At 38.5% G+C, this 18,661-nt stretch overlaps 1 protein-coding gene across 9 annotated transcripts in view; it reads left to right on the plus strand.

Annotated features, from left to right (window-relative positions):
* Positions 1 to 18,661, plus strand: part of eif4g3b (eukaryotic translation initiation factor 4 gamma, 3b) — a 315,184-nt gene that overhangs the window by 265,081 nt on the left and 31,442 nt on the right. For all 9 annotated transcript variants that reach the window (XM_072245246.1, XM_072245247.1, XM_072245245.1 and 6 more), the window contains one exon: positions 3,612 to 3,848. In XM_072245246.1, coding sequence (XP_072101347.1) covers positions 3,612 to 3,848 — 237 coding nt within the window. The remainder of the gene's footprint in view (positions 1 to 3,611; positions 3,849 to 18,661) is intronic.

Here is an 18,661-nt window from a genome sequence, read left to right on the forward strand (position 1 = left end):
GGTCATAGCTCAAATCAACTCCTGCATAAGCAAGGACCTGGGCCCTGCTGCAATTTGCTTATCGCCACAACAGATCTACTACAGTGGGTCCCACTGCAACAGGAACCTTGACTTTCTCACTGGGAAACTACAGTCAGTGTGAATTGGAAACAACATACCCTCCTCACAGACAATCAACACTGCCGCTCCTGAAGAATGTGTGTTTAACACACTGCTGTACTCTCTCTACACCCACAACTATGGTTAGACACAACTCAAATGCCATCTATAAATTTGCCAATGACACAACTATTGTTGGCAGAATTTCAGATGGTGACAGGGCGGCATACTGGAGGGAGATAAATCAGCTGGTTGAATGATGTCGCAGCAACAACCTTGCACTCAACCAAGAAATTGATTGTGGACTTCAGGAAGAGGAAATCAAGTCATGGGGAGCATGTCCTATGAGAATAGGTTGAGTGAACTTGGCCTTTTCTCCTTGGAGCAATGGAGGATGACCTTGGAGAGGTGACCTGATGGAGGTGTTTAAGATGATGGGAGGCATTGATCATGTCAATAGAGGCTTTTTCCCAGAGCTGAAATGACTAACTCAAGGGGGCAGAGTTTTAAGGTGCTTGGAAGTAGGTACAGAGGAGATGTCAGGGGCAAGTCTTTTACGCAGAAGATGGTGAATGCGTGAAATGGGCTGACGATGACGGTTGTGGAGGCGGATACGATAGGGTCTCTTAAGAGACTGCTGGATAGGTACATGGAGCATAGAAAAATAGAGGCCTATGGGTAACCGTAGATATTTATAAGGTAAGTACATGTTCAGCACAGCATTATGAACCAAAGGGCTAGTATTGTGTTGTAGGTTTTCTATGTTTCTAATCACAAACCAATCCTCATCGGCAGTGGAAAGGATGAGTGGTTTCAAGTTCCTGTATTTCAGCATCTGAAGACCTATCCTGGCTTGGCCCAACATATTGATCAATTACAAAGAAGGCTCGACAGCAGCTATATTTCATTCGGAGATTGAGGGGACTTGGTTATGTCACCAAAGATTGTGCCAAATTTCTACAGGTGTACCGTGGAGTGCATTCTAACTGGTTACATCACCGTCTGGTATGGAGTGGCCACTGCACAGGATCAGAACAAGCTGCAGAAACTATAAGCTCAGCCAGCTCTACCATGGGCACTAGCCTCCCGAGCGTCAAGGACACCTTCAAAAGATGATGCCTCAAAAAGGCACATCTATCATAAGGACCCTAGTCACCCAGGACATGCCCTCTTCTCATTACTCCCATCAGGGAGGAGATACAGGAACAGCTTCTTCCCCTCCACCATCAGATTTCTGCATGGACAATGAACCCATGAATATTACATCCCCTTCTTTTTTGGCTCTCTTTTTGCACTATTTATTTTTTATTTATACTTACTGTAATTTATTGGTTTTCTTCCATTATGTATTGCAATGTACTGCTGCTGCAAAGCGACAACAACTTTCAAGACACATGCCAGTGATATCAAACCTGATTCTGATTTGATATCACTGGCTCTGGACAGACCATGTCTCCTTGACGTGAGACTCCTGAAGTCACCACACTGTTCCCAACTCTGTTCCAAGAAGAGGTTGCCAAGCAGATAGAAGAAAAGTTTGAAGAATGTTGTTCAAGCCTCCTTGAAAATGCAGCATCTCCACTGACTCCTGTAAATCTCTGAAGAAATAAGAGGTTGCAAATGCTAGAATGTAAAGCACAAATGATCTGGAAGAGTTCAGCAGGGTTTGGGATGGGGGGAGCTATTGTCAATGTTTTGGGTGGGAAAGCTACATCAAGTCTGAGAGTGCGGAGTGGAGATGGATAGTATAAGGTGGAGGGGAGAGCGTTGCACAATGGCCAGAGATGATTGGTAGACACAGTACGTAGAGAAATGATAGGCAAATCAAGCCAAGTAGGGAAGGGGAGAATACATGGGGTTGGAAATGGAGGCAGGTGGATTATGAGGCAGTCGATAAAAAAAGGAAAATGAAGCTAGGAGGAGGGAGGTGAAGGTGGTGAAAGCTGCTGCAGGGCAATAGGCAGGAATGCAAAACTTACCCATACTAGAATTTGATCGGGAAGAATGATGATAATATGAACCATTAGGGGAGAGATGAAGGACAGATTCAGCTAGGACCATATGTGGGAGTAGTGGGGAAAAGCTAGAGGCTGAAATTCGTTAAAGTTTATTTGCATGTTTCAAGTTTCATGATGCATGAATGGTACCAACTTTAACTATTTTAGGTACTGGCAAAATAGCACCAGCTTGTGTTATACTATAAGCAAAATAATTGCAAGGAAATCCACAGTAAAATTCACCCAGCAGGAAAGGAAAATGTCTGATGCTCCATTAAGTAAGCATTAGTGGCATCATCTGCCAAGTTGGACAATCATGTACAACGTGACAGGATTCTCTAAGATCTTTCAAATCTCTTTAGTCTTCCACAACAACCTTTACATTTTTCTCAGTCCCTTACTTACTCAATAGGGTGTTTCCCAATTGTGGATACTTTTGTATAATTGTATTTCCTGAGTATGGATGAGGAATTTTGCTCCCATAAATTTGGAATTTGGTAAATGAGGGGAAATATATAACAATCAAATATTGAAACTAGGTGACTGAAGACTGCCAGGAGGATTAAGTGCGGTGGACACTGTGTAATCATTTAAATCTGGTTAGCTTAAGCTCTATTATAATGCTAAGTATGTTCACTGGAATAAATTGTTCTTTGGTGTTTAAACTTTCAAACATTACAATTTTAGTGAATTTTTGAGATATTTCAAAATACATGTGGCCAGCCTATTCTTGCAATGCAAGAACTATTTGAAAAATTTCTTGATATTCAGTGGGAAGGCAAATTTGGTTAGATTTGCACATCTGTTACATGAGTCCCTCACTAAGTATGCCCCTTGCCAAAAGTATTCATTTTTCTCTGGAAATAATTTATTTTGATGTTGATCTTTTTATTGAGTCGTTTGTTAATTAGTTGTAAATAAGTAAAAGTTAATTTGCAAATTTGTTAGTGGGTAATTTCTGCACTCTGTACTTTAAATTTGAGTGTGTAACATTGTTCAAATTCAAGACTTTTTTAGAAGTGGTTTTAAACTTGCTAGCAGTAGCAAGAGTAAAAATTAATGTATTTAGTATAATAAGAAAAATTTAGTCATATAAACATTACAAGTGCAATATAAGAATTACAAATTATTTTTCCTTCTTTGGAACAAATTTATTTACTCTTACTGGTATGTGTTCTTGATTAGTGAATCTACTTTTCACAATAATGAATAGCTCATCATTCACTGTCCATTGGAATACATTGCATCATCGTACTAGCAATGCATTTCTCCCAACTTTTGATTTACAGAATTTGACTTCAGAACGCATCTTTTATTGAAATCTGTTTCCTTCCAAATATCAAGGTCTGGCTATATAGTATACGTACATAATTCAAATTGCTTCGATAAATTGAAAATATCCAATTGTCAGCTCCCAATTTATTTTTAATTTTTAGTCAAATTTCATGTTTTTTTCCTCTAGTATGTGAAAATTCCTGAATAGATTCACATTGTCAACCTTATTTTTTTTTACAGTCAGAAGAGAAGTCCAGGCTTCAAGATGAGCTAGAAGAATCCAAGGACAAGGCTCGTAGAAGGTCCATTGGAAACATTAAATTTATTGGTGAACTGTTCAAACTTAAAATGTTAACAGAAGCCATCATGCACGACTGTGTTGTGAAACTTCTAAAAAACCATGATGAGGAGTCATTAGAATGTTTATGTCGGTTATTAACCACAATTGGCAAGGATCTTGACTTCGAGAAAGCAAAAGTAAGTGGACAAGGGCTTTTTTTTTAAATTATGTTTTGTGAAATAATAGACAAGTGAATTCTCATTTACTTGTGAAATTCATTAAATAGTACCTATAGTTTGCTCTTAACATAAAGGTAAAGTTCAGCGTCAGAGCAGTACTGACCTGAAAGTACATGGCTTTGCTTAAACATTTAGCAGTTTCAAGCTTCCAGTATTCCACTAACTTGAGAATTGTACTGCCTTGTCAAATGTTGCACAAATTGCAACTACAATTGATATTAGTGTTATGAGATTTACAAAGTGTCCAAAGTGAGTTATTTTTAAATACAATATAAAGGAAACACTAATGTTACTGTTTTTGCTCAGGTTGCTCTCTGTTAAAGTGGTTGCAAGGTCATTTGGTAGAGGTTTGCAGATTTATGGTGAGTTTAGATAGGGTAGAGAGAGACACAGCCTTGATCAGAAGCTCACTACTTGTAGGAGTAGTGGAAACAAAGCCATACAGATCTTCCAAAAGTTTAAATAACGCTAATGAGAAATTGAAGGGGAATGCAACTAAATACTTGGTGAGCCAGCTTGGACTCAATTGCCAAAAAGACATACCCTATTCTGGAACAATTTTATTATTCTATTTTACAAAGTATGATGTAAACATTAGGTAACTGAGGTAGCCATTTTAAGGGCTTCCTTTTATGGACTGTTTCTTTGATAAGATTGTTTATTTTGTTTTGTGTTAAATAGCTTTGAATTTCTCCATTGTTGGAGTAACAGAGGCTATTATTAACTTAGCGAGATAGTAAATTTTATTTAAAGATATCAAGACTAATTTGGTAAAATTCATTTTTATTTAGTTACTGTATTCTTTGCATTCTCATTTTTTTTAATAGTTGCAACAATAGCTTTGGTAATAAGTAACACTCTGTTACTTAATCCTGGATCTATTTGAGTTAAAATACCAATATGGATAGCAATAAGTTACAGTACCATTAGACTGGGAAGGGAGGAATTCAATTTTGAGACCATGATATTTACAACATTTAGTGAATATTTAATGAAGGATAAGTTTGAGGTTCATTTCCCTTGTCTTCACAGTAAAATGGGAACTGACATTCATAATCTAGTATTAACAAGAACAGGATCACTTATACATGTTCCTTAGGGTACTTTGAACAGCACATCGAAATGATTGGAGTCAGAGAGACACTGACAATTCATTCCTGAAAATTCTGTTTATGACTACTCTGATCTGCACTTGATTACCATTGGCTATCAGTTAGCCTAAGTGTTCATTGATTAGAAACATGAATCATTTATCTTTAACTCCTTATTCAAGTAGTTCAGCTGAAATCAATTAAGTTTTGCATGTTGTGATGATAATTTAAGTAAAGAAAATCTGAGAGGATACGTAGAAGTAGCTCCTAACATGGTTCTCAGAAATAGCCGTCAAAATTCAAGAAGCAGGATAGGACAGATAAAAAAATAGCCTGCATCATAGAATCTCAGTTAAGCTATGATTTTCTTATTCAAGTGATGTAAGTATATATCTAGTTAGTCAATTGTTTGCTACTTTTGAGAAAATGTAGTAGGCTGTCTTTCTAAATTACTTCAATCATACTGGTGAAGATAGTCCTGTAGTTGGGACAGGAGTTCAGCAATACAAATTTACGCAGTGTCAATAAAGCAACTCACTTCCCTTCCCTGTCCAACCTATACAAAATACGGCGCCTTCCCACCATAAATATACCTTCCAGGTGAAATAATTTCTAATTTAATATATTCAATGTCCCCTTTATGGTCTCCTGTTACAGAAGACAGTAGACAAAGAAATAATGACTGCACTGCATGAATGTTCCTAGTTCTTTCCTGTATGTAGGGAACAAGCAATATTCATGCAGTGTAGTTATTATTTGCCTAAATATTTACAAGGTACCTTCAAATGCAGACTGCTGAGGAACTGTGAATGGAGCTAAGCACGATATAATCAAGCATATTGCACTATTCACTACAAGGCTCAATCAATTGTGGCCTCAACATTACTTTCCACATTCTTTCTCCTTATCCCTCAACTCCCTCATGATTCAAATATCTATCATCGCTATAATGAATACATTCTGAGGGTCCATATTTCTTTGAGTAGAAAATTCTAAGGTTCAGAACCATGAAAAGAGTATGCCCCTGGTATTTACATGCCTGCATGCCAATCCTTTGCTTCATGTACCCTCCACCTCCTTTTTCACTGTAATATGTTGTTTCATTCCATTTCAATTACTTGCATTCTTCTTTCCAAAGTGAGTAACCTCCCATTTTTCCACGGTTTTCTCACCTTCATCCTCTCACCCATTCATAGTACCTTGGCAAACTCTTTGATGTATCCTCACATCCTGCTAATCAAGTACTGCTCCTGTGACACTATACATGTTGCCCCTTGCGTTTGTAGACTGAGAATGGAAGGATGTCCATTAAAACAAAGGTGAGTAATTTCTTTTGCTAGAGGGTGCTGAATCTGTGGATTCATTGCCACAGATAGTACTAGAGGCCAAGTCAAGTGATATATTTAAGGGGGAAGTTGATAGGTTCTTGATTAGTAAGGGCATCAAAGGTTACAGGCAGGAGAATAAGTTTGGGAGGGATAATAAATCACCTATGAAGGAGTGGCAGAGCAGATTCAATGGGCTGGATGACCCCATTCTACTCTTATGTCTTATGGTCCACCAAATATATTTCCCTCTCCCTTCCTTCAGTGATTCTGTGGAATTGTTTCCTTCATGTTTCATTGGTTAGCCCTTCTATCCCTAGTAACCCAGAGCCACAAGAGATGCAATGACTACATTTATTCTTCCTATCCAACCATCAAGGAAACAAACGCAGATTGGGTGACTACATTGCAAAGTATTTATCGTTTCTCCACAGGGGAGACAGTGGGCTTCCTGTTGTCTTCCAATGCAATTCACCCCACTTCCACTTTGACCTACAGTTGCAAGAAAAAGTTTGTGCACCCTTTGCAATTACCTGGTTTTCTGCATTAATTACTCATAAAATGTGGGCTGATCTTCATCTGTCATAATAATAGACAAGTGCAATCTGCCACACAAACAATTGTTCTTTTCATGTCTTTATTGAACACATTGTTTAATCATTCAGTTTCCAGGCTGGAAGAAGTATGAAACCCTTGTATTTAGTAACTGGCAGAACCTCCTTTGACAGCAATAACCTCCACCAAACGTTTCCTGTAGCTGCTTATCAGACTTTCACAACAGCGGTGAGGAATTTTAGACCATTCCTCCTGTTTCAGTTCATCAGTATTTCTGGGATACCATGCATGAAGAGCCCTCTTCAGGTCATGCTGCAACATCTCAATTGGGTTAAGGTCTGAACTCTGACCTGACCATTTCAAAACACAACTTTTCTTCTTTTTAAACCATTCTGTTGTTGATTTACTCTTGTATTTCGGGTCATTGTCTTGTTGTGTCAACCAACTTCTATTAAGCTTTAGGTGATGGACTGTTATCCTGACATTCTCCTATAAAATGTTTTGATACAATTTTGAATTCATTGTTCCCTCAGTGATTGCAAACTGTCCAGGCCCTGAGGCAGCGAAGCAGTGTCAAACTAAGATGATCCTTCCACCTAGCTTCACAGTTGGGCTGAGGCTTTGGTGTTGGTGTGCAGTGCTCTTTTTTCTCTAAACATAGTGGTGTGTATTTCTGCCAAAAAGTTCAACTTTTGTCTCACCTGTCCACAGACTATTGTCCCAGAAGCGTTGTGAAACATCCAGGTGGTCTTTTACAAACTTGAGGCGTGCAGCAATGTATTTTTTTGGAGAGAGGTTTTTTCCTTCATGGTGTCCTTCCATGAACACCATTCTTCTGTGTTTTTCTTACAGTGAACACATGAACAGAGACTTTAGGAAGTTCTAGAGATTTCTGCAGGTCTTTTGTTGTTACTCTTGGATTCTTTTTCATCTCTTTTAGCATTGTACATTGTGCATTTGGTGTGATCTTTGTATGATGCCCACTCCTAGAGAGTGTAGCAACAGTACTGAATTTCCTCCATTTGTAAGCAAGTTCTCTTACTGTGGACAGATGAACACTCAGGTCTTTAGTATTGCTTTTGTAGCCTTTTCAAGCTTTGCATCTCTACAATTCTTCTAAAGTCCTCTGAAAGTTGTTTTGATCAGGGCTTGGTATCTCTTAAAAAGAGCAGGATCTGTCAGTAATCTGACTTGGTGTGTCTTTTTTATCTCATCTCATTGATTGGAACACCTGACTCCAAATAGCTTTTGTAGAAGGCATAACCCCAGAGGTTCACAAACTTTTTTGAACCTAGACTGTGATTGTTTAAATAGTGTACTCCGTATTGACAAGATGAAGTACAATTGTTTGTGTGTTATTAGTTCAAGCAGATTATGTTTGATTTTATGAGTAATTAATGCAGAAAACCAGGTAATTGCAAAGGGTTCACAAACTTTTCCTTGCAACTGTATCTGTGGCTACCTAGAATATTTCAATGAGGTCTTTGACAATATTTTTGTAGTTAAATTTCTTGATATTTTTCATGGATGAAGTGAGCTTGACTGAAACTGGCTAATGTGATGCATCATCTACTGGCCGTTTATACAAAATCGTTCAGGTTTATCTTTCGCTCCCAAATGTTGGACTGCATTTCTTTGATAGGCATGTTGCTGAATCCATCTCTTCATTGTTTAATAGTACCTGCTGCCATTCATGCCATGGTCTGACATACTGTGAACCTTTGCTGTAACGAGCCAAATGACCTAATTCTGCTCTTACGTGTTACAGTTTTTGACTTGGTTCTGAGGTTGTTTTACTCTAAGTATGGCATTTGCTTCTGCTTGATATTTGCTTCTGCTTGATATATAGTTCTATAGGGTTTTAGATTAGATACATCTTTCGCAGTGCTTGAAATGCTCTGCTCACTAAATCAAGGTAGGTATTTTGAATTGACTGTGCTATTAAAATGAGGAAAAAGGCAGATTGTGGTAGAGAGAAATATGCTGCATCTGTGTACCCAATTTTGGCTTCTAGATCTGTTCTACATTTATCCCATTAAGTGCCACACAATGTATTTGAGGATTTATTCACTATGAAGATTAAATTTCTTCTCTTCAAAGGGATATGCTGTGGTCAATCATTCAAGTATCAACACAGATAGATTGGCACATGTTCCAAGGTATTCTCATAAGGGCCTTTGGAAGGATCTTTGTCATGTACAAAGCAGGTGCTAGGATCAAAAGAGTATGTCAAAGTGTGTTTGATACTTCTGAGTGGCATGTGAGGCCATTTCACACAGCATTAAATGGCAATTACATTGCTGTGGACCCAAAATAATATCTAGGCCTGTAAGGACAGAACAGTAAATTTCCCACCCAAAATATCATTAAAGTGAAGAATGGATTTTAACAACACTTGCTTTTTTTTATTATTGTCAGTTGTTTTTACTAGTTCTTTTAGTGCCAGTAGGGATGGCACAGTTACGTGACAGTACATTCGCTTTATAGTGCTAACAATTACCAATTGAGCTTTGACTTCTGCCGCAGTCTGTAAATTTATATGTTCTCCTTGTGACTATGTGGGTTTTCTCTGGGTGCTCCAGTTTCTTCACACATTCCAAAAGATGTACGGTTAGGATTAATGAGTTGTGGACACGCTGTGTTACGTGAGAAGCGTGATGACACATTTCACTGTATAGTTCAATGTACATGTGACAAAGCTAATCTTTAATCTTTAGACTATTTACTTTAGTGAATTGAAATGTCCCTTAGATTGTTTAGAGACCTTTTCCTGATCATTAGTCCAAGTACTTTTGTTTGCAACTCTTTCTGTCCTCTCACTCTCTCTCTCACTCTCTCTCTCTCTCTCTCACTCTCTCTCTCTCTCTCACTCTCTCTCTCTCACTCTCTCTCTCTCTCACTCTCTCTCTCTCTCACTCTCTCTCTCACTCTCTCTCTCACTCTCTCACTCTCTCACTCTCCCTCCCTCTCACTCTACCTCTCACTGTAGGTGGTCTGATTAGTAAGTTTGGAGATGATACGAAGACTTATGGATGTGTAAGTAGTGAAGGACGTCTCAAGATACAGCAAGGATGTTGGATTGAGTGGTGAGAGATGGAAGTTAATCTAAATGTAAAATAATACACTTTGGGTGGTCAAATTCACTTTGGAGATACGAAGTAAATATCAGGAACCTTCACAGTGTTGATGTACAGAGAAGTCTTGAGATAAAATTACATAGCTCCCTGTAAGTGGTGATAGAATCGTGAAAAGGGCCTTTGGTAGATTTGCCTTCACAGCCCAAGACATTGTGTCTGAGAATGGAACACCATGCTGTAGTGGTCCACATCATTAGGTAGAACTCACGTATGGTTTCAGTCACCACACTACAGGAAGGATCTGGTCACATTGAAAAGGGTGTGAAAGAGATTCACCAAGCTGTTTCCTGAAGTGGAAGGCTGCAGTTATAAGGAGAGATTGGATAGGTTGGGTTTATTCTCACTTGAATGAGATTTATAAAATTATAGGGGCATAGATTGTCAGAATCATTTTTCCAGTACGGGGGAGTCTTGAAGCAGAGCACAAATTTAAGGTAAGAAGGGAGGTGGTTTGAAGTTTTTCAAAGGATCTTTGAATATTTACCTAGAACAGGTAACCAAAAGTGATACAATTAAATTTTAAAAAGATGTTTGAATAGGGAAGGGCATAGAGGAATACAGGATTAACACAGACAAACAGGATTAGTGTCAATGAGTATCACACGTGGCATGGACGAGGTGGGCTGAAAAGGCCCATTTTTGTGTGGTACAGTTCAATTCTTTAATTCTTTGGAATACGACTATGGTTTCAGCTTTCTTGTGGTTAGGAAAACCTCCAACTCGTACAAATATTAACTAGCTCATTAATGTTATAATTACAACTTTTTCCCCACCCACTTCCTTTGGAATTAATTTTTAATTTGGAAATGACTGTATTTTTAAACATGCACTTAAAATTGCAATTCTTTGCTTCTTGGGTGAAGATGTGATACCAAATAACAAACCAATCAAAATAGTGTTATGTAAATAACACTATTTACATAACATCCATTCATCTGACACTAATCATTTAAATCACTCATTCATCTGACACTAATCCCTTCCTTGGTGGGTTGACAGTACAGTTTTACAAATATTCTGCTTTGCATTTCTAAAAGTAAGCTGTATGATTGGTAGGTTTGCACATGACATGAAAGTTGGAGGAGGTGTGCTTAGCTTGGAAGGTTGTCGAAGTCTATGGCAGGATAAAGATCAGATGGAAAGTTGGTTGGAGTGTAGACAGATGGAATTTAATCCTGATGAGTGTATTTTGGGATGTGATATATACAGTAAATGATAGGTTACTGAGGAATGTTGATGAACTTTGAAGTTCAACTTCATAGTTCTCTGAAAGTGACAACACGAGTAGATAAGTTGGTGAAGGAGATGTTTACCTTCATAACTCGGCTTAAAATATAAAAGTTGGTGTGCTAACTTTGCAAAATTCTGGTTAGACTGCACTTTATAATATTGTAGGCAGTTCTGGTCACCGCACTATTTGAGGGATATAGTTGTGCTGGAGAGAAGCTGTTCACTGGAATGTTACCTGGATTTGATAAACCGGAGTGGAGAAGTCTGAGGGGATGATTTGATAGATGTGTGTATATAACATTACAAAAGGCATAGGTAGGGTAGATAATTTTTCCCTAAAAACAAAAGTACACGGGTTTATGGTGGGAAGGAGTTTGAAAGGAAATCTAAGATGATTTTTTTAAGCACAGCAGCACAGGTGGTGGTGGAATCGGGCAAAATCGCTATATTTACGGTACAATTAAACAGGCACTTAAATAGGTAAGGCACAGAAGTATTCAGATAAATTATGGGCAGATGGGATTAACGTAGATAGGTAAAAATGTCAGTGTGGACCTAAAGGGCTGAAGTACTCATACCTCACTGTGCGGCTACACTGTCCCTTGTGTTGCCATGAATCTTTAAATTAAGATTTATTTGGGAGTTCTGACAGAATAACTATCCTGGTCTTAAGAAATATTTCTGCCTCAGTTTCTCTTCACTATAATGCTGACAACAGGATCTAAACAGTTTGACTTGGTTTTGGTCATTATTATTGCACAGTATAAACTAAAGTCTTGGAATTGAATCATCATGGATTTGTGGAATATTTAATCTTAAATATTCAGAACTATTTTGTTGAAATTGTTAATTGCTACCAATTTGCAGCAACCTGAATATTAATTTGTAATGTTAATATAGAATTATAATTCTGAAGAAATACTTCAAAGAAATAAATTGCATTGTACAGTATATCACACATATCCCACAAGTTAAAGCCTGGGAGACAATTCGAGATCCAAAAACACCATTTGGATTAATGACGTGAATTTGTTTTTCATTCCTGGAAAAGCTGCCATTTTGAAAATTTTCTTGAGATATTTTGCATCTTATTCAAAAACAAAGTCTCTTCCACTCTATACTTGATCATACGCAAATTCTACAGTCCAGTATCTCAGTAGCATCAGTCAAGAAAGTAAAAGCAAATCCATTTGCTTATACTTTGTGAAGAACATGGAACCTGTCCTTCAATTTTTAAGTCTATAACATTGACATTGTCACTGCTGCCTATATTGCCTTTATGTTAGGAAGTGGATATTAGATAAATTTCCATAATTACATTTTCAAAAGCTTATATTTCTGTAATTATAGATAGAGTTGTGTCTGAGCTTCTAAAGAAATAAATTATCTTCAAATATTCTACTGAGTTCAAACAGCAAAAACATTAGTGAATTTGAGAGATGTTTATTAATTTCATAGCTCAGATGAAAGAGGTGTTTTATTTTCACCTTGTAGAAGGCCTAATTTTGCCAAGACTTGTTAATTCCTCTGTTATTTATTGTTTTTCATTGATGGTACTTAGGAGTATTCTAAGAACATAACTTTGTTGTCTTAACACGTCCAGGATGTCCAGGCCCTATATACTTCCATCCCCCATCAGGAAGGTCTCAAAGCTCTCCGCTTCTTTTTGGATTCCAGACCTAATCAATTCCCCTCTACCACCACTCTGCTCTGTCTAGCGGAATTCGTCCTACTCTTAATAATTTCTCCTTTGGCTCCTCCCACTTCCTCCAAACTAAAGGTGTAGCTATGGACACCCATATGGGTCCTAGCTATGCCTGCCTTTTTGTTGGCTTTGTGGAACAATCTATGTTCCGTGCCTATTCTGGTATCTGTCCCCCACTTTTCCTTCACTACATCGACGACTGCATTGGCGCTGCTTCCTGCACGCATGCTGAGCTCGTTGATTTCATTAACTTTGCCTCCAACTTTCACCCTGCCCTCAAGTTTACCTGGTCCATTTCCAACACCTCTCTCCCCTTTCTAGAACTTTCTGTCTCTATCTCTGGAGACAGCTTATCTACTGATGTCTACTATAAGCCTACTGACCCTCACAGCTATCTGGACTATTCCTCTTCTCACCCTGTCTCTTGCAAAAACGCCATCCTCTTTTCACAATTCCTCCGTCTCCGCCGCATCTGCTCTCAGGATGAGGCTTTTCATTCCAGGACGAGGCAGATGTCCTCCTTTTTTTAAAGAAAGGGGCTTCCCTTCCTCCACCATCAACTCTGCTCTCAAACGCATCTCCCCCATTTCACGCACATCTGCTCTCACTCCATCCTCCCGCCACCCCACTCGGAATAGGGTTCCCCTGGTCCTCACCTACCACCCCACCAGCCTCCGGGTCCAACATATTATTCTCCGTAACTTCTGCCACCTCCAACGGGATCCCACCACTAAGCACATCTTTCCCTCCCCCCCCCCACTCTGCTTTCAGCAGGGATCGCTCCCTACGCGACTCCCTTGTCCATTCGTCCCCCCCCCATCCCTCCCCACTGATCTCCCTCCTGGCATTTATCCTTGTAAGCGGAACAAGTGCCATACATGCCCTTACACTTCACCTGTGAGTCGGCTGGGGTGATGTATTGCGTCCGGTGCTCCCGATGTGGCCTTCTATATATTGCCAAGACCCGACGCAGACTGGGAGATCGTCTTGCTAAACACCTACGCTCTGTCCGCCAGAGAAAGCAGGATCTCCCAGTGGCCACACATTTTAATTCCACATCCCATTCCCATTCTGATATGTCTACCCACGGCGTCTTCTACTGTAAAGGTGAAGCCACACTCAGGTTGGAGGAACAACACCTTATATTCCGTCTGGATAGCCTCCAACCTGATGGCATGAACACTGACTTCTCAAACTTCTGTTAATGCCCCACCTCCCCCTTGTACCCCATCTGTTATTTATTTATATACACACATTGTTTTCTCGCTCTCTTTCCTTTTTCTCCCTCTGTCCCTCTGACTATACCCCTTGCCCATCCTCTGGGTTTTCCCCCCCCTCCCCCTTTTCTTTCTCCCTGGGCCTCCTGTCCCATGATCCTCTCATATCCTTTTGCCAATCAACTGTCCAGCTCTTGGCTCCATCCTTCCCCCTCCTGTCTTCTCCTATCATTTCGGATCTCCCCCTCCCCCTCCCACTTTCAAATCTTTTACTAGCTCTTCCTTCAGTTAGTCCTGATGAAGGGTCTCGGCCCGAAACGTCGATTGTGCCTCTTCCTAGAGATGCTGCCTGGCCTGCTGCGTTCACCAGCAACTTTGATGTGTGTTGCTTTGTTGTCTTAATCTTGGGGTGTCATTGTAGTGTAGTGGTTAGCAGTTAGAGTTCGGAGTTCAGTCCGAATGTCTTCTGTAAGGAATGCGTGGGTTTCTCCCAGGGATCCAGTTCCCCTCCCCCCATCACAGTCCAAAGATGTACCAGTAAGTAGGTTAATGAGTAGTTGTAAATTGTTCCATCTTTACGCTAGGGTTAAATCAGGGGTTGCTGGTGGCACAGCTTGAAAGGCCAGAAGGGTTATTCTGTGCTTTATATCTAAGTAAAGGATACCTTCATAGCTGCACTAGAATCTGCTAACCTTTGCCCTATGTTGACATTGACCATCATTAAACCATAAATGTAAAATACAAAGATTTGCATATATATTTTTTCCAACAAAGGTCCCAACATCAGTGCCTGCAGAATATCACTGGTCACAACCTCCAAACAAAATAACACCCTTCCATTGTTTCCAATAAATTTGAAACTTATTTCCTCCCATCACAGCTCAGACTGCTTCAAATAGTGAGTTATTTTAAATAATACATTTCAGCTCCAAATAGCAGGTTAGAGAACGTTATGTGGGGAAACAAAATTAATAGTTCAGATCGAAAACCTTTCGTATGATTTGGAGAGGTTAGAAAACAAGTGTAATTTAATTTTTTAGCTGTTTTCTCACTCCACTTCTAATGAAGGAGCATTGATCTAAACTCTTGTTTCTATTTCCACAGAATGCTTCCAATCTGCTGAGCACTTTCTGTTTCAGATTTCTGGCATCTGCAGTCTTTTGTCGTGTACCACATCCATGAAGATTATATTGCATAGATGTGGATATTCAGGATTTGAGCTAACAGTTTTGCTTCCTAATGTTTTTATTTTTTCTGAAAATAAGTTATGTACTGGAGTCAAAAAGAATGATTGGGATATCCAACAATGATGAATAAATACCATATCTGTAAACAGGTATTGGGTGGTGAACCTGTGGCACACATGCCCAAGAAGGCATGTACAAAAGTTTTGACACATGGCATACAGTGGTGCCCCTTGAACCTGGTGCTATAGCTCTCAAAATGACCAAACAAGTTGTCAATCCTCCAAAGAAATCTGGTGGACAGCTACAACATTGTGTATTCAACAAAATCTAAAAGACAGAGGAACTTGTCTCCATTTGCAGGACACGTGACAGAAAAAAGAAACATACAGTTTGCAGACTCTACTGCATTTGAGAAAATTTTCAGATTTGTGATTGTGACTTGAGTGTGATAACCTAGAATTTGATCAGTTTCAATTGAAGGAATCTTGGATAAGATGTTAACAGAACGGGGAAAGCAAGCTTGTCCTGTAAGAAACTTAACATTTTCTTCAAGTTTCCATGTAGACAGTATAATGTTTTGCAGCTAGAAATGTTGGATATGGAAGGTGTTGTTTATGTGAAGAACTTCTGATACACTTTACCTGAAATTAAGAAACCTAATACAGACCTAATTATTTCATTGGATGTAGGCACTTCAGAATATGTTTCCATCTAAAATCTCAAATACATTTAGTTAGTTTCCAGATATTAATCCTGTCACAAATGATAAACTGGATGATTATTCAGGAAAGAATAAAGAGGCTAAATATAATTCAGAAAGGTAGTAAAAGAGAGAATACTGAAGGGAGCAATGCCAGCTTTATATCTTAAGTATTTGTGCATTAAACATGATTTGTTTTTTAAAATTTGTGGTAACATGTTAGTTGGACCAAAAGCTAATTAACTTTAATGGCTTTAAAAAAGAAAATTAGTTGTCATTTGGGCCCTCAATATAAAATAATTGTGCATCATTGCTTTACATCCGCCAAATAGGACAGAAACTCTTCTGAAACACTGTATTGACATGCCTGTAATCCAGGCTGGTGATTTTAGTGAAGTGCTAGGACAATGTTCAGAAACTCTTCTGAAACACTGTATTGAGATGCCTATAATCCAGGCTGGGTGATTTTAGTGAAGTACTAGGACAATGTTCAGTGCTGTTTTCTTTCAGATGAGAGCTTGCGCTGAGATCCTGACTATCCCCTGGGATGGATACGAGGTGCAGAGGCTGGATGTGATTGCCTATTTTCAGCATCATCACAGTAGATATCTGGTCATATATGTGATTATTTGTAGCATATTTTGCTGCGTACAAATTGAAATCCACATTTCACAAAATTAACTACCTGTATTTGGAGTTAGCTTCACTCATTTCTATTTTCATTTCATTTCCTTGCTTTCCATTGATTTTAATTGTGACAGTTAATTGTACATTATTGAATCAGATGTGAAGTTTTACAAATTTTAGATAAACCTGTGATAATCAAAACTCAGTTCACTTCCCAATCCATTTTCAAAAACACTAGGTATCTTGGTAAACTATATGGCCTTGTCTTTGATATAAATAGTGATATAAATAGGATTTACTTTGAAGTTTGCATCTGATCATCTGTAGAAATTCCACTAAGCTCGCTTTGTTTATTGCTGTGGATTAATGGCCAGGATCATGTTTTTATTTGTCAGGTAATAGATAATTTGAATCCAAATTGTAAGTACTAAATTTTAAGTTCACCAAAGTGTCACATAAAGTGTTAAACAAATTTGGAACAGGAGATGGTGTGAAACTAAAATCTAATGTTTGATATTTTATGGGTCAAGTTGGTTATCTTTATTGCATTTGCAAGTTAAAACTAATCTGGGTTAAGAATATTGATGTTTTTATTGGACTGCTCATTCTTGATCATCAATAGTTGAGAACTCTTCGTCTTTAGCTGTAACATTCAGAGCTTTTTGAAGGGGGATCCCTTCTAATTAAGATTAGAAATACAATTGCAAGATAAATTAAATGTGAATGGATAAAAGACAGTGTCTCCATGTTTATGAAACAACCTTGTTTCTGATTTCATAAATTAGTAACATGTACTCTCCATAAAATGACAACAGCATTGCAATTATCCACTCCAAACATGAAACTATTCTGTCGCAATTTTTAAAAGGATGTGAAATCATTGATCTGTCAATCTAGCTTCCATGCTTAATGAATTTTAAAGTTGATGGTTTGGTTCTGCTTGCGATTATTTTGTATGCTTGGAAGCATTCTATTCATTTGGGCAAAATCGCTTACTAAAGCCAGGAAGGAAAGAGACTTGAACAATTCTTCATACTTAAAAGTTTATTGATTTGGAAAGTGGCCTTTAAAATTGCTTAACAGTGCCGGTGATCACCAGTCAGGGTACAATTCCTGCCACTATAAGGACTTTGTATGTTCTCCAGATGACCATGTAGGTTTCCTCCAGGTACTCCAGTTTCCTCCCACATTTCAAAGACATATGGGTTAGTGTTATTAAGTTGGTGTCAAAAGCAAAGTAACACTTGCATATCCAGATATACAGCTCCCAGCATATCCTCGAACTAGTATTGGTCATTGACACAAATAATGCATTTCACTGTATGTTTCAATGTAAATGTGACAAATAGAAAGTAATCTTTTCTAAGAACGTAATCTTAAAGAATGCTGATAGCACCACTTAGTGGTTAAAATAGGAAGTACTCCAATATATGGTTGGAAAGGTGGAAAATCTCCAAACTATACATCTTCAACACACGGTAAAACTAAACTTGTGCAAAATCTGTGTTTAAGAAATTAAATAACTTGATATTGAGCAGATCAATTAATAATTGTACAAAGATGGTATCTTTTGTAACTACCACACATATGGTAGATATGTTCTTTTTAATTAATTTATAAAGCACATTTAAAAACAACCCATGTTGACCAAAGTGCTGTGCAAGCCATAACAGGTAGCTAAAATCACAAATACAAGAAACACAGATATAAACAACAAGGCACACAGCTTATAGGGACAAAATAAACAACACATGAGTCTGGGCACAAGCCAAAAATCAGCCACATCAGGAAGATTCAAATACTAGTGAATAAAGGTAAGTTTTGAGCCTGGACTTAAAAGAGTCAATGGAGGAGGCAGGTCTGATAGGGAGGGGAATGCTGTTCCACAGTCTAGGGGCTACAATAGCAAAGGTGCAGTCACCCTGAACTTAAATTTAGATCGTGGGACAGCCAAGAGCCCCAAGTCAGCCGACCTGAGGGACCTGGAAGTAGAATAA

The sequence above is a fragment of the Mobula birostris genome, chromosome 27 (genome assembly GCF_030028105.1).
Source record: "Mobula birostris isolate sMobBir1 chromosome 27, sMobBir1.hap1, whole genome shotgun sequence".
Lineage (NCBI taxonomy): Eukaryota > Metazoa > Chordata > Chondrichthyes > Myliobatiformes > Myliobatidae > Mobula > Mobula birostris.